Source organism: Theropithecus gelada, chromosome 13 (assembly GCF_003255815.1).
Source record: "Theropithecus gelada isolate Dixy chromosome 13, Tgel_1.0, whole genome shotgun sequence".
Lineage (NCBI taxonomy): Eukaryota > Metazoa > Chordata > Mammalia > Primates > Cercopithecidae > Theropithecus > Theropithecus gelada.
The window spans coordinates 93,934,626-93,949,783 of record NC_037681.1 but is presented as its reverse complement, the minus strand read 5'-3'; the positions used below and the strand labels follow the sequence as shown (position 1 = coordinate 93,949,783).

General features: G+C 50.9%; 1 protein-coding gene across 1 annotated transcript; it reads right to left on the bottom strand.

The window, feature by feature from the left end:
- Positions 1-480: 480 nt before the first annotated feature.
- On the bottom strand, positions 481-13,500 carry SMYD5 (SMYD family member 5). Its single transcript, XM_025405689.1, has 13 exons — positions 13,367-13,500; positions 8,740-8,848; positions 7,527-7,666; positions 6,958-7,079; positions 6,501-6,570; positions 5,803-5,907; positions 4,902-4,964; positions 4,604-4,674; positions 4,176-4,282; positions 3,705-3,761; positions 2,754-2,848; positions 2,013-2,083; positions 481-1,917 (listed from the first exon to the last, which is right to left on the bottom strand). Exons 1-13 carry the CDS (start codon positions 13,460-13,462, stop codon positions 1,767-1,769), a joined length of 1,257 nt encoding a protein of 418 aa, XP_025261474.1. The 5' UTR covers positions 13,463-13,500; the 3' UTR covers positions 481-1,766.
- Positions 13,501-15,158: the final 1,658 nt, after the last annotated feature.

Genomic DNA, 15,158 nt, shown 5'->3' with positions numbered 1-15,158 from the left:
AGCACTTCGGGAGGCCAAGGTGGGAGGATCACTTGAGCCCAAGAATTCAAGACCAGCCTCGGCAACAACATAGCAAGACCCCATATGTACAGAAAAATTAAAAATTAGCTGGGTGTGGTAGCGTGACCCTATAGTCCCAGCTACTCAGGAGGCGGAGGTGGGAAGATCACTTGGGTCCAGGAGTTCAAGGCTGTAATGAGCTATGATTGCATTTCTGCACACCAGCCTGGGTGACAAGGTGAGACCCTATCTCAAAATTAAAAAGCCACCCAAACTGGACCTCAAGACCCTTGCTCTTGGGCATTAGAACATTTGCATAGCAGAGTGTAAATAAGAGCAGAGGTGAGCCCAAGCTGTTGAGCCTGGAGCCCCCATCTCCTACCATTACCTGGTCTAATCAGTACCCCTTTGCACCCACCTGTGACTGCTGCACGCCTGGGGCAGCCTGCCCAGCCACTAGCCACAAAGCATTCCTGCAGAGGCCTATCACCACTTACATTTTATTGAGAACAGTGGGGGGCAGAGGGGGAGTGCTGACTGTTGTGAAGGAGTAAGAACCCAGTGGGTAAGGGGCCAGACAGGTTCCACCTGGCTCCATGGTGCAGAAAAGGGCCTGTGGGGTGGGCACCTGTCCTCTCTGGGATCCCTCAGCAGGGGAATGTGGCAGGCTCCTCCAGGAAAGGGAGGCATTGGGAATGATGGGTTGTAATTCCCATAACATCCAACCCAAGAGTGAGAGGGGTGGTGCTAATCTGGGGATAGGAGGGGACAAGACAGGGCTACTCTCCAAGTATCTAGCCCAGCTCCTCAAGGTTTCTGGAAGACTTCAGTGTTCCTCTGTGGAGACCCTAAAGATGGAGATTGAGGCCAGGAGAGCCCCTCACTGACCCATTTTAACTGGCCCCAGGAATACCAGAGCATCCTAATCTAAGGAGCAGAGGCCTGTCAAGCCCCAGGTCTCAGCCATGCTGCTGAGTGCTCATTGGGAAGCAGGTGTGAGAAAGGGTGATGACCCCCGACGTGTCCCTCCTGAGGAAGGCAGAGGCCTTTTCCATATTCCATAGGGCCAGCCACTATGCCAGGTCCTGAGAGGCAAGGCACGAGTTACAAAGATTCTGGAGTCTGGAGAAGGGGTTAATCTCCACTTCCCCAGATGTCCAAATGGGGGTGTGAGTAATGCTGGGGGTGTCCAGCATTCCCAGGAGACAGCCTCAGGGAAGGAGCTCAAGAGGCCCAGATCCTCCTGCCCGCCTCTCCTCGCTGTGCCAGTGGTCAAGCAGTTGCCTTACCAGCCACAGCTCTGGTGGGGGGAGGTGAGGGCGCCTCACCACCTCCCGTCTCTGCTTCAATGAACTCGGTCTCAGATTTACCCCCTCAAAAGAAATCAATAGCAAGTTGAAAGGGGAGAAGCCTCCGGTGAATGGGTGAGTATGGGCCGTGGGGCCAAGGAGAAGAAACGCTGTTAGGCCCTGGCCCTGATTCCAGCCCCTCAAACCCTAGAGTGGAAGAACCTCAAGGGGAGGCCAGTTGTGAAAAGCTCAGTGCCAGTGCAGAGTCTGAGCCAACTCAGCAGCAGTGTCCAGGGCATGAGGTCTGGTGGGGGTTGGGGCCAGGGATCCAGGCTCTGTCCTACCCTCTGGCAGAGAGGGCTCGAATGGGGAAAGCAGGCAATGGGAGTGGGAAGTTCCCTCCGAGCCATTTCTCTGGGGGAAGAACCCCCTTTTCTGGCAGGGTCTAGGGCAGGGCCCTTTCTGGGCAGGGCAACATCACACATCAGTCATCTCATCCCCCAGCTCTGCATCTTCTGGCTCTCCTTCCTCCTCCTCCTCTTCCTCCTCTTCCTCTTCTGAGGTCACATTGGGTTCATCAGCCTCTGCCAGGCATTTGGGGCAGGAACAGACAAACAGATAGTTCTCCCTGCAGCGGTGAGGGATGATGAGGGGGAAAAGTCAGGGAGCTACAGGACAGAGGACCCCAGAGCCCAGCCGCCCAACCATGTCCCCAGCTGGCACCTGAGGATCTTGTGGCGGCTGTGGCGGCTGCGCTCCCGCTGACAGCAGTCCAAGTAGCTGATACAAATTTCCTGTAGGGTAGAGAGGTGCAGTCTGATGGTCTGTGCTCTCTTAAATGGCATAAGGGTCTCTCCAACACCTACCCTATCTCCAACCACTGCCCCATCTCTAGGAGCCAGGCTTGCGCTGCCCTTCAGTGAAGGGGCGGGCTGCCCTCATCCAGTTCCCAGTGCCTTCAGTAGGCAGGCCATTATAAGTCTCCAACAGCCTATGCCTGAGACAGAGGAGACTGGTTAGCCTCAAGCCGTGGTGAAAGCCAGTCAATGGCCAAGGTCTACAGCTGGGATCACAGGTCTTGGTATCGATGCTACTTGCCCTGAAGAAGATTCAACGAGGCACTGTGCCTGCACTAACAGACAAGACCGTAAACCCACAAAGAGCTATCTCCTGCTTTCTTAGAAACTACATATCTGCATTTGACCAAAAGATAGCTGGGGAAAAGAATCTGAGCACATATGTGTCCCTCAAACACTGTCCTGAGGCTTTCTGGAGTCATATTTTGAAAAAGTGAGGTAGGGTTAGAACAGAACCATGAGCTGAAAGACTCAGACCCTAAGGTATGTGGGGATTCCACCCAACAGCCTGAACTTCAAGTGCTCTAGCCACTGCTGCTCCTGATCCCTGTAGAGAACTTCCAAGGCCCACTACCCACCCATCCCCATGGTTCCTGGCCCCTCTCACCTCTCCTGGCTTAATATCCTCCAGAGCAGTGACATGCAAAAGGAAGTTGTTTTCTGGAAAGGAGGTCTCTGCATTGGGCACACAACTGTGGTTGCCTGGATCACAAGAGGCAGGTAATGAGGATTACTGCCTAAAAAAAATAATAACCTCAATTCTGCAGAGCACTGGGTCCTTTCTTGCTCTTTCATCCCTGCCAAGGCTGAGCACGTTTTGGAACCCAAGTTTCCAGACTCTGCTTCCAGTGTTCTTTCCTAAACACCATATAGCACAACACAAATGAACTCCACAGCACTCCCACTCCAACCCGCTGTGACTGGCCAACTTCATTCTCAGTCGTGTTCCCACTGTCTCACAAAGGGAGGGACAGGGCTCTGAAGGAATGCCCACGCAAGACCACTTAGTTCTGCCTGCTACTGGACATCTAGTAACAGCTGACACAGGCCCTCTGAGAATCCAGTTTGGGAGAGTAGAGTGGCCCAGGAGCCTGGGAGGAGGAGTTTGTAGTCAGGAAACCAGGGGGTGGGAGGCTGAAGTCTGGAAAAGGCAGCTGTCTGAGCTGAATCTGCCCCTCCTCATCAGGTGCTGATGAGACTCGCCCTCTAGCCTGGGCTCCCAGTACTCCCAAATCTCACAGGGCAGTGACGGTGCAAAGCCCATGCATCCCTTTGCAAGAATCAGAGCTCTATGCCTGCCTTAGTACAGGGCCTGGCCTATTGTAAGGTTTTATATATAATAAGCAGGTATTATAGCACAAACAGTTGGGTGAACAAATGAAAAAAATGATAGAACAAAAAGGCCCAGGGGAATTCCTGTGGGAGCTCAGACCTAATGGGGCTCCCAGACTCAACCCTACCAGCCTAGAAAGGGCCAACTGAGAAAGATAAACTGTGGCTGCAAGGCCACCTGACAAAGGCGCACCTAGGACCATCCCTCCTCAACGCCATGACTCACAGCAGCTCTGAAGCACAAAGAGGCCAGATCCTTCACAGTTAAGAAACTCTCCAGTTGCTGTAAGACAGTAATATACAGACATTATTCTACCCATTTTTATAGGTAGGAAAAGGAAACGAGGCTTACAAGGACAGGCACTGTCGCCACCGTCCTGCCACCCCACCACACTAAGGCATCAGTCCCTACCATATTACCTAAACTCGCCTCTCTCAGACAGAAGCCTTGCTTTTCTGTCTATAAGACACCCTATTTATCCAGCAGCCCCTCTCCTCCCAGCATCAAGCCTCTGGATAAATCTTGGGGCTGTTTCTCACCTGTGTACCCTGTGGATAGAGCTGAAGCTCCCCATAGGCACAAAGGGATTACCTTCCCCCACCATTAATACAGAGCATCCTGGGCAAAGATTTTGTGTCCACCATCTGACTAGGGGGTCACCATGGTTGGGTGAGGCAAAGGCCCTATCTCACCAACCTGCCTCGATGTCCTTGTACAGCTGGTCAATGAAGATGTCAAGTTGCTCACGGTCCTGAGGCTTCAACTCCAGAGCGTCACAGGCATGGACCCACTGGCTTAGGGAGCTGGGGGTCCCAGGCAGCCCATGGTTGGGGAGGTGGAAGCCCAGGTCACAGGGCTCTCCACCTCCAGGTAAGTTAAGCCCAAGAAGAAGGGTCTCTCACCCTACCCCATTTCATTCTCCAGGGTGGGGGCCCATCTTCCCCAACAGAGGCTCCCCAAAACAGATTCCAATGCCTGATTCTGACTCTTGCCACTGTGTCCAGTTCAGTGATCTGCCCAGAGTCCTACCCTACCCCATCCCAGTCTTGAAAGGAACTGTGGCTACCTTCCTCAATCAGTTTCCCACCCCGAGAGTAAGTTCAATAGCTCTGGAACATTCTAACCTGGTCCCGATTCCTTGGCCATTGGTCCCAACAAGAGCAAAGAGAGACCGGAATCCATCTGGAGTGAACCACTGTGGGGGCAAAAAAGAGATAAAGAGACAAGCGCTCATGTTAACAGCCACTTGCTTTTCTTCCAATTGGACTCTGTTCGGGAAGCCTTCTGTGAGTCAGGCTCATCCCAACTCCAGAAGACCAAGTCAGCTTTGGCTCAGCTGTCTCAGTAGGAGATGCTGACCTTGTTGCTCCTGGAAAGCTGGAGTAACAAGGAGGCCACTGGTCCCACCCTCTCCTCACTCACCTGACTGACTGCTTCCTCATAGAGGGCCTCTGTGAACAGTCTCCGCAGAAGTTCCAGTTGGCCCTGGTTTAGGGGAAGCAGAGAGAGATTTGTATCCCTGGGGATTTCCCATTAGCACCCAGGCAGGGCCCAGGCAACTAGGGAGGGAAGGAAAAAGGGCCAGCTCTGTAGACTGAACTTTCTGTAGGGGCAAAGGAAGGCCACAAAGTCCACCTCCAAAGAGCTTTGGCAGTCTGCCGGCCTGTTCCAACCCGGGGTGGCAAACCCAAATTTCTCTCCATTTTCCAGCACTTGTACCAGCAAGGCTGAGACAGCCTGAAATGTCTATCCACACCACCACCGTCAAATCTCCCTTGACCTGGCCTCCAGACCAGCTGGGCTCTCCCACTCCCTCCCTGTAAGTTCAGTGCAACAGGGCCCACCCCAGATGCAAACCTTTTACACACCTGCCTCCACCCTCAGGCAGCTCCTGCAGGGAAGTCTGCTGTCCTCAGTGAGGACCCATACTCTTTGATTGGGAATGGTCACTCAAGACATGGGCAGTTTCAAGCTGCTCTCTGATTCTGTGGCCCCACAACCCTCTAGTCTCCATTCTACCTGATTTGCCCACTGCTATCCTATGACAAGTCCTGCCTTCTAACACCAGTTAGGGAGCACTTTCAGGGCAGGGCATCCAACACGCCCTTCCTCTGTTGTCACCCCACTTCCCAACTGTGGGTCCACATGAGGTCATGAAGTAAACAGTGACAGGAACGTAAGTCCTCTGAATCTATTTCTGGACCCAAGTGCTAACTCCTTCCTGTAGCTGAGAAGTGATCAAATGTGGTGCTTCCCACAGATGGCCAGAGACATCCTAGGGTATTTGGGGAGGGAATGAGACACGCCATGGGAGAAGAATAACCTTGAATTTGTCTCCCAGAAGTTTATGGACAATTTCCTCCTCTTCGTTGGCTGTTTTGTTACAGAACTGGGAGAAGAGCCTGATCCAACGGTCCTTGTCCTTCGCCTGCAGTGAACAAATATACTTAAGGGTCACAGACACCCACCTTCTTACTGGCACTCCCGCCCACTTAGGAAATACCACCACACAGGAGCTTATAGGGGCCCTTCCTCTGCCTGAGGCTTCCTCCCAATGGTGCCCACCCCAAACCATCTCCCCAGTTGGAGCCCAGATAGCCAATTCAACAACACTTGGAAAACACGAGAAAGAGGCTGAGGAACAACATTAATAGAAGGGCGGTTAGAGCGGCTTCTCTCGCTTTATGTAAGACGCAATCCTGAAAAAGTGGTGCTTATAAATCAAATGCATGAATTGCTACTGCACAAGGCATCTTCTGTATCAGAAACTATAGGCATACTATCACACTGGTCTTTAAGTTTAAAAAAAAAAAAAAGACTACAGGCAAAATGAGCCCTCCACTCCCTATGCCTGATTTATGTTTAGCGCATTCCTAAGGTTTTATATAGCAAGGAGCTCTCCTTTGGGAAGGCCAGGAAGAACTCTACATCCAAGCTAGGGCTTTGAGGTGAGGAAAAGACCAAGACCAAGGGTTGAATGGGGCCAAAGTCAGCTTCCCCGAGAGGGTTGGGTGGGCTCACCTGCTTCACTGTGGCCACCATCCTGGCCATCAACATGATGCTTGCAGTCTCAGGTGGGTAGTGAACGCTCCTGGGGAAAGAGAAAAAAGATTGGCCTAGAAATTCTCTCCCTAGTAGCTGAGCTCAGGGAAGCCGAGTCTGACTGGTACAGAGAAAATTTCCTACCAATTCCGTCAATTACCAAGAGAGAAAGTTCATAGGCAAGGACTTAGGCAAGACTTTGAATCCCAATTGGCTTAATGGGGCTCTTTCTGGGAGAGTGTTAAATGCTAAGGACAGAAGGACTGACAGCCCAGATTAAAAGCAGGGGATAGGGTGATGTGACTTCTGTTTAACCCTAAGAAAGGAGGAGAAATCCAGGGAATTGTAACTTAAGAAAGATGGCAACACCTGATAACCCCAGGCAGGCAACCTGAGAGGAAAGGATAAAGGAAAGAAGAGAGGAAAAGTGACCCACCTCCATGCCTCCTGAAGCTTATTGAGAGGATGCAAGGGGTCATCCTGGGAAGGGCCTGGGCACAGGACCTGGTGGTATTGCTCAGTGGCTGCCAGCCGACATTCTGCACTGCAGTACATCACCTGTTAGGTGGGATAGAAGTCAGTACCCTAGGATCTGGCCCTAGTATCACCTCCTCTAACTGCATTCCTTCCACAAATAGCCCCTGAGCTGTAGCTTAGATGTATTATGAGAAGAGAAAACATAGGGTGCTCTGGGGACATGTGAAAGGCACACCTAGGCTTACAAAACCACAGAAAGGGAAGAGAACTTTTCAGGTAGAGGGGAGAGCACTTGCCAGGTCCCCAGGAAGAAAGCGAGCTCCCACCAAGCCCATTTTCCAGACAATGTAACTGTGCCAGGGAGGATGAAACTGGAACAATAACCAAGCCTTTTCAACATCTTATCCTACATTATAGGTTTCAAGGGCCATGACCAGGTCTGTCATTGCTCCTGTGTCCCCACTGAGGACTCCAGCTAAGGCCTCCCTCACCCACCCCCTTCCAGGTATACTCCCCAAGAATACTCACTTGGCAATGAGGACAGTTCTGGTGGAGGTCCTTGCGCACAGTGCACAGCTCTGGGTGAGGCAGAACCTGGCCTGGTTTCCCGGTCAGCCTCTGGGCATTCTCCTCTGCCTTCTCCAGTGCCCGAAGGCAGTGGTCACAGGCTGAGGGTGAGAGCCAGACACGACAATGTCTTGAGAACAGAGGCCATATCTATCCCTTTCACAGCCCTACGGAGCACCTGCTATGTGTCAGGCACCATTCTGGTGTTTCATAAAAGTTTGGGAAGTGAGTAAATGAATAATTACATGCATGCATGAATGAATGAATGAATTTCACATGCAGCCAAAGGTAGATGATCCCCTCCTCCCTCTCAAGGACCTCCTGGCCCTTATTGTCTAACTTTCCTTGCTTCTTAATCAGACTCACTCTGTGGGGCTCCCCTACCACCCCAACACTGGGCTTTTCCCATACTCTGGGGCCAACTGACCCTCCTTTGATTGCGTGTCTCCAGCTTAAGAAATGTGTGGGCCGGGCACGGTGGCTCATGCCTGTAATTCCAGCACTTTGGGAGGCCAAGGCAAGTGGAGCACCTGAGGTTAGGAGTTCAAGACCAACCTGGCCAACATGGTGAAACCCCGTTTCTACTAAAAATACAAAAATTAGGTGGACATGGTTGTGCGTGCCTGTAATCCCAGCTAGTCAGGATGCTGAGGCAGGAGAATTGCTTGAACCTGGGAGGCAGAGATTGCAGAGAGCCGAGATCGCACAACTGCACTCTAGCCTGGGCAACAAGAGCGAAACTCTGTCCCCCTCCCCACAACTCCAAAAGAAGAAAAGTGTGAAAAAGCATGTGGTCAGCAAAGCCAAGGGCATCCTACTTGTGCTCACCCCTAACTCAGCCTTCTTTGAACAAGGGCCATGTAGCCTCCTCTTGGTGGAGGACTCCACTTTGGCACTGGGCCTTCAGCATGACCATGGAGTCAAACTTGCCTGAGTCCTGCTGTGCTCCCTCAAGGAGCACATCTGAAGAGCTTCCCACCACAGGAATTAGCCTCAAACACCTGAGACTGGACAGAGGCGTGGTTCTCAGGCATAGTCCTTCAATGGAAGACAGCATTTCCTCCCAACACCCAGAGTTCCAGAGACATCAGCCAGTAGGGATGTATGCAGCTCAATTCCATGCACAAAAGCGACTGGGCCCAGCAGCCATAAGGAGTAGGAGAGCTGTACTCACCTCGGTAGCGATAAAGTGCATTCCAGAGAAACTGTGCAGCCACCAGGGGCCGTTCTACGAAGATGGTCTCCCCCTTCCGGATCAGCTGTGTGGCAAACAGGCCCTTTCCCTAAGAGGGCAGAGAGATAGGATGGCTTTAAGAAGGAACAGAAGACATAGCTCCAAGCGCTTCCAGGAGGCTGTCCAGCCTCACTCCCACATGCCTGACTCTTAGGAGAGGCCTCTGCCTCTGTGAGTTCATGGAGACTGGTCAGTACCCTCCATAACTTTCTCCTCTGGAAATGCAGCTCTGACCTATTTTCAGTTGCACTCCTTTCAGCCCATTCAGAGCAGAAGGCCTGGAACAGGGAGGAAGCCACAATGGCAGTCATCTCAGATTACTCAGAGAAATTTTCTGAGTATGGCCAGAGCAGGGCCAAGGCTTATAGCAGGCTGGGGCCTCCAGTACCAGGAGCTGGTAACAGCAGGGCACTCATCTCTCAGTCAGCCACATGCCACTCCAGGATCCTGGCAGTGGTGTTGCTACACAGGCCTGCAGAGAAATCCTACACCATGGGATAGGGAAGCCTTGTTTGGGGGAGAATGTGCCCTCTTCCTTGGTCAGCTGAATACCCACAGCACCTAGCACAGTGCCTGGCATCCAACAAGTCCTTGGGGGTTGCACTGAAAGAAGGGAGCTAATACTAGTACCAGTCCTAACATTAACTTGCTGTGAACCTTTGAGCCAACTGCTTCACTTTATATCTGTTCCCCATTTGAAAAGTGAGCATTATAATAATACCTACAAGGTAGTTTCCAGGGTGCAACGATATAGCACAGATGAATGTACCTTATGAGCTCTAGCTTCTTCCTACTCAATGAGAGGTACAGGGACTGGCAACATGGGCATCACCTAGGACTCTGTTAGAAATGCAGAATCTTAGGCCCCACCCCAGACCTGCTGAATCAGAATCTGCAGCGTAACAAGATGCCCAGGTGATTCACATGCATGTTAGTTTGAGAAGCACTGGTCTAAAACACTGTATACATCATGTAAAGGATGAAAGATGAGAAAACAACCCCTGAACTGCCATCTCTCAAATGTGCAAAAGGACTCAGCAGATGGCTTCAGAACCCAGGCAGTTACTGGCCTTATTGGGCATATACTCCCACTACTCAAAGAAGATGTGTGGAGCCCTGCCAACACTGAGCTGCCATAACAAAAGGAGAGGAAAAAAATGCTTGACATCAAAGCAAAATGACATGTCAGTGTTGCCTCCCAGGTAGCTCCCTGACTCCTCAGAAGGCCAGATAGGGTTGCTCTCAAACGCAGAGCGAAAAATCTCAACCCTGTGAACAACTCTGGAAGCTCTATCTCACAGTAGAATGGGACAGGTGAAACAAAACCAGAAGGCAAAGCCCTGGGCACACCCTTGCCTGGCTTCCTGGAAGCCCTTCCCCCTATGCCTTGTATCCCGTCCCAATCTAGCAAATTGAAAACTTGGCCTTCCTCTATGGGACAAGACAATATGAACAGGGGACTCACATTATTTCTGACAATCTCAAATTTCAATATTGGACAAACATAGATCTCCCTCTCTTTGTGAAGGACTAAATGCAGAAAATATTTAGTAATCAAAATAAAGAGAAAAGAATCGGAGTTGTTCCTTTATAAAGTCACTCATTCCCAAAACTGATGAGCATACTTCAAGGAAAACAGAGCTCTAACTCATATTAAGGTTGGGCCGGGCGCAGGGGCTCACGCTTGTAATCCCAGCACTTTGGGAGGCTGAGGCGGACGGATCACGAGGTCAGGAGTTCAAGACCAGCCTGAACGATATGGTGAAACCCTGTCTCTACTAAAAATACAAAAATTAGCTGGACATGGTGGTGTTCGCCTATAGTCCCAGCTATTTGGGAGGCTGAGGCAGGAGAATCACCTGAACCCAGGAGGTGGAGGTTGCAGTGAGCCAAGATTGCGTTACTGCACTACAGCCTGGGTGACAGAGTAAGACTCCGTCTCAAAAAAAAAAAGAAGGTTGGAGAGCACTGAACCTGAATGAAAAGGGACAAACCATACATCCTTCCAATTTGAAAAAAAAAGTATTAAAAAAAATCATGCAGGCTGGATGTGGTGGCTCATGCCTGTAAATCTAGCACTTTGGGAAGTGAGGATGAAGGATCGCTTGAGCCCAAGAGTTTGAGACTATTCTGGGCAACATAGCAAGACCCCATCTCTATTCCCATCTCTATTAAAAAAAAAAATTGTGCAAAACTCTAAGACTATGTAGTAGATTTTTTTTTTTTTTTTTTGAGACGGAGTCTCCCTCTGTTGCCCAGGCTGAAGTGCAGTAGCACAACCTCAGCTCACTGCAACCTCTGCCTCCCGGGTTCAAGCAATTCTCATGCCTTGGCCTCAGGTAGCTGGGATTACAGGCATGCACCACTACACCCGGCTAATTTTTGTATTTTCAGTAGAGATGGGGTTTTACCATGTTGATCAGGCTGGTCTCGAACTCCTGACATCAAGTTCAAGTGATCCGCCCGCCTCGGCCTTCCAAAGTGCTGGGATTACAGGTGTGAGCCACCACACCCGGCCTAATTTTTGTATTTTTAGTAGAGACAGGGTTTCACCATGTTGGCCAGGCTGGTCTTGAACTCCTGACCTCAAGTGATCAACCCACCTCAGCCTCCAAAAGTGCTGGAATTATAGGAATGAGCCACCATGCCCGGGCAGACTATGTAGTAGATTTTAAAATCTTGATTAAAAGAAGAAAGCCCACAATAAGCCATGCTGCTATCTGGCTAGTGCACCAGTATGGTAGTCCAGCTGGCTTCCACTGGACCTGGTGAAGTTTCTGTTCTGATTGGTCATGTCTCTGGCATAATAGTTGATAAATTTTTGAAAAGTCATTCCTATCCACAGAAGCAATAAAAAGTAGTCAAAAACTACTCCCACTTGAGGCCCTGGTCTATAAAGTTTCATGACCCAATTCTCTCAAACCGCTATTTAAACAATGTAATGACAGAAAACACGCAAAGCTTTTTTATTTTACCAAAAAAAAAAAAAAAAACACACACACACACACATATAACCCTCATGTGGTAACTTGAGGAAAATGACACAGAGAAAGAAAATCACAAACCAATCTTATTTGAATAGAGAAGCAAAAAGCCCAGGATAATCCACGCTGTTACCAAGTCCAGGAAGGTATGTTATTTTCTCCAGCTGCAGATCAGATATAGGCAAGGAAAGGGCGATTGGCTGGGGCCTTGACAGATGCCTGGGCCAGGAAATCTGTGCAAGGAGAGTGGCTGAAGTGATGAAGTGAGAGGGAAGAAATGAAGAGAGGAAGGGGCTGAGAGACTGGGGGCTAATGAAGAAAAAGGTGAGGAAAATTACTGCAAACCAAGAATGATGGAACTGAGACATCTTCAAACTGTGGCCACCCAGGAACACTAGAGACTATGGAGATGGAGATATGAACAGGTAAGGAGACCAAGGATGTAGGGAAGCTGATTTACCAGGGAAGGAGCAGAGTCCTCCAGATACCTTTGGAGCAGAAGAGGGGCAAGGGAAGGTTGGGCTGGGAAACTAGATCAATACGATAATGCTGAGAGCAGATGACAGACAACTAGAGATCTTACATCTTGGGCAAGAAACAACGATACACACAGCCACTACACAGGATAAATTATTCAACCTCACTAGTAACCAAAGAAACATAAATGAAAACAAATATCATTTTGCACATATCAATAGGCAAAGTTAACTAGGAAAAAAATAGTGCTGGACAAAACAAAAGGATGTTTACATAGAAAATGAGCTCTAAGATTTTTGACTCCAGGTTTCAAAAATACAACAATAAAGGGTCCATTAATAAGGGGTTGGTTGAGAGGGTTGTGGCCCTCTCACGGAAAAAGCTACTACTTACCTCTTAAAAATTAATATGTAGAAATAGGCTTGATATTGAAAGACTCACTGCTGCATCAAAAAGCAATTTCTAAAAATGTAATTTTAACGTACACATCTTTGCACAAGTATAGAAGTATGAGTGATTTTTATATTTTCTTTCCTTACACACATTTTCTATTTTTTTCCACAATGAACTTTTGGAACACAATAAAAACGACAAAATCATGTCACCTTCCGGCTAAAAATTCTCCCAACGCCCCCACGGCCTTTGGACTCTGGTCCAAATTCCTCAGCACTCCAAGGACCTTCGTGAAGGGTCTTGGCCTGTCTCCTCATCCCCCCACCAAATTTCATACATTAAGTTCGTGAGGACCCACACTCTTTTACACCTCAGTTCTCTCTGCCCAGCACGTCCCCGCCCACCGTTCCAGGGACCCAGCAGCAAAGCCCCCTAGCCCCGCCCCGAGCAGTCACAGCAGGGCCTCCGGCAGGCTGGCCGGATTCCGCTGGGAGGAAATGCGCACGGAGACTCCGGAGGCCCGGGTCTATCGCGTGACCGCGCCACGAGCCTGCGCGCGGGGACAGACTGGGAGCCCCCGGGCCGCGAGCAGGGGCCGGGCCGTAGCGTCCGAGCGGCACGGAAGCCTCTAGGCTGCGGGCATGGAGTCCTGCACGGCTGTCTCCGTGGCCGGACTGGGCTGAGGCTCCCGGCAGGACCCGCCCCGACCTCACCTTGGCGCTGCTCACGAAACGGACTTCCACGGAGACCCGGGCGCGGCCCGCCACGCCCACGCAGAAGGAGAACACGTCGCACGTGGAGGCCGCCATCTTGGCGCGCCTCCGCCTTATGACCCTTAACCCCACCTCGACCTGCGAGGCCCCACCCCCTTCTGGCCCCGCCCCCGGCGAGAGTGCCTCGGAGGTTGCGAGGTTTTGCGCTCCACCAAGTCTGAATTTAAGTGCCGTGGTTTGTTGACGGGAGTGTAGTTGGGCCTTCCTTTGTGCTTTTACATCGGTACCTTTTTGTGTCTGTACCTCTGTATCAGAGTCTGTGTACGCGTACATAGTTTTGATGTGTGTGTCTTTGAGTCCGTGGCATGGTTTTTTTTTTTTTTTTTTTTGAGACAGTCTCACTCTGTCGCCCAGGCTGGTGTGCAGTGGCGCGATCTCGGCTCACTGCAACTCTGCCTCCCAGGTTCAAGTGATTCTCCTGCCTCAGTCTCCCGAGGAGCTGGGCGTACAGGTGTGCGCCACTAAGTCCAGTTAATGTTCGTATTTTTAGCGGGTTTTACCATGTTGGCCAGGCTGGTCTCGAACTTCTGACCTCAAGTGATCCGCCCGCTTCGACCTCCCAAAGTGTTGGGATTACAGGCGTGAGCCACCTCGCCCGGCCTACGATGCATGTTTCTGTGTATGTTGTCTCTGTCCACACAGTGGCCTGTCTTCACTGAGTAAAGCGCTCTCTGGACCCAGCCCTAGAGTGGGACAGCAGAAGGCCAACTTACTCCTATCCTCCCTAGCTCTCAGCCTGAAGGGAAGGACTAGCTTATACCCTGGAGCTCACTCACCGCACCTGAAGAGTCCAGGACAAGATTTCCTTTCTCGGTAATCCCTCTGGCAGCAGGGGAGACAGTCCTGCCAAAGGTCAGGGTGGACTTGTGCCTCTCTCAGATTCTTCAGTGGCTTAGGGACCTTGCAACCCGGGGGTAGTAGAGGAGTCCATAGTGGACCTCAGGTCTGAGAACCTCTGAAACTGGATACAGAAGTGAGTGTGCATATGCACACACTGTCGTGAAAAGGGGGAGGGGCCTGTTCTCTCATTCAGGACCCCAAAAAGCTGCAAACCACAGACCTATGGCATTTGTCCCCACAGCTAGGCCTGACTATCAAGCCTTGTTTTGTTTCCTTGTCCCCTGATTTTGTGTGTTTTGTTTGAGACAGGGTCTCGCTTTGTCACCCATACTGGCATGGGGCGATCTCGGCTCACTGCAGCCTCCAACTCCCGGGCTCAAGAACAGACTGGGCAACGTAGTGAGACCTCGTCTCTCCAAAAAATAGAAAAATTTGCCGGGCATGGTGGTGCGTGGGAGGATCATCTGAACCTGGGGAGGTCGAGAATGCAATGAGCCGTGATCAAGCGGCTATCAAATAATTATAGATAGATAGATAGTTGACAGGGACAGAGAAAGGTTCTTGAAACTGACCCTGCCTCCCCTCAAGCCTGCAGTCTGGTGTCAAGGAGTGAATAGTCCACGGACTTGGGAAAGATAGATAGTTGGCAGGGCCAGAGAAAAGGTTCTTGAAACCGACCCTGGGTCCCCTCAAGCCTGCAGCCCGGTGTCAGGGAGCGAATAGTCCACGGACTTGGGGGCAGACCTACCCCGAGAGCAGCTGGGGGCCGTGCCCTCACTCACCACCAGGTGGCAGGGCAGGCTTCCTTCCACCCCTCAGCTCAGTCCCCAACAGCCATTCTAGAATCTGAATGGTCTGTGCTACAGAAATCAGCTCTGAAAATCCTGGCAGC

What these genes read in the sequence shown, in the direction of transcription:
- SMYD5 (XM_025405689.1), bottom strand. Translation starts at nt 13,462, where the DNA reads ATGGCGGCCTCCACGTGCGACGTGTTCTCCTTCTGCGTGGGCGTGGCG. An exon ending in TTCTGGGAGACAAATTCAAG is followed by an intron (nt 4,965 to 5,802) that starts GTTATTCTTCTC and finishes CCCCTAAACCAG; the next exon opens with GGCCAACTGGAACTTCTGCG. An exon ending in AGCCGCCACAAGATCCTCAG is followed by an intron (nt 1,918 to 2,012) that starts GTGCCAGCTGGG and finishes TCACCGCTGCAG; the next exon opens with GGAGAACTATCTGTTTGTCT.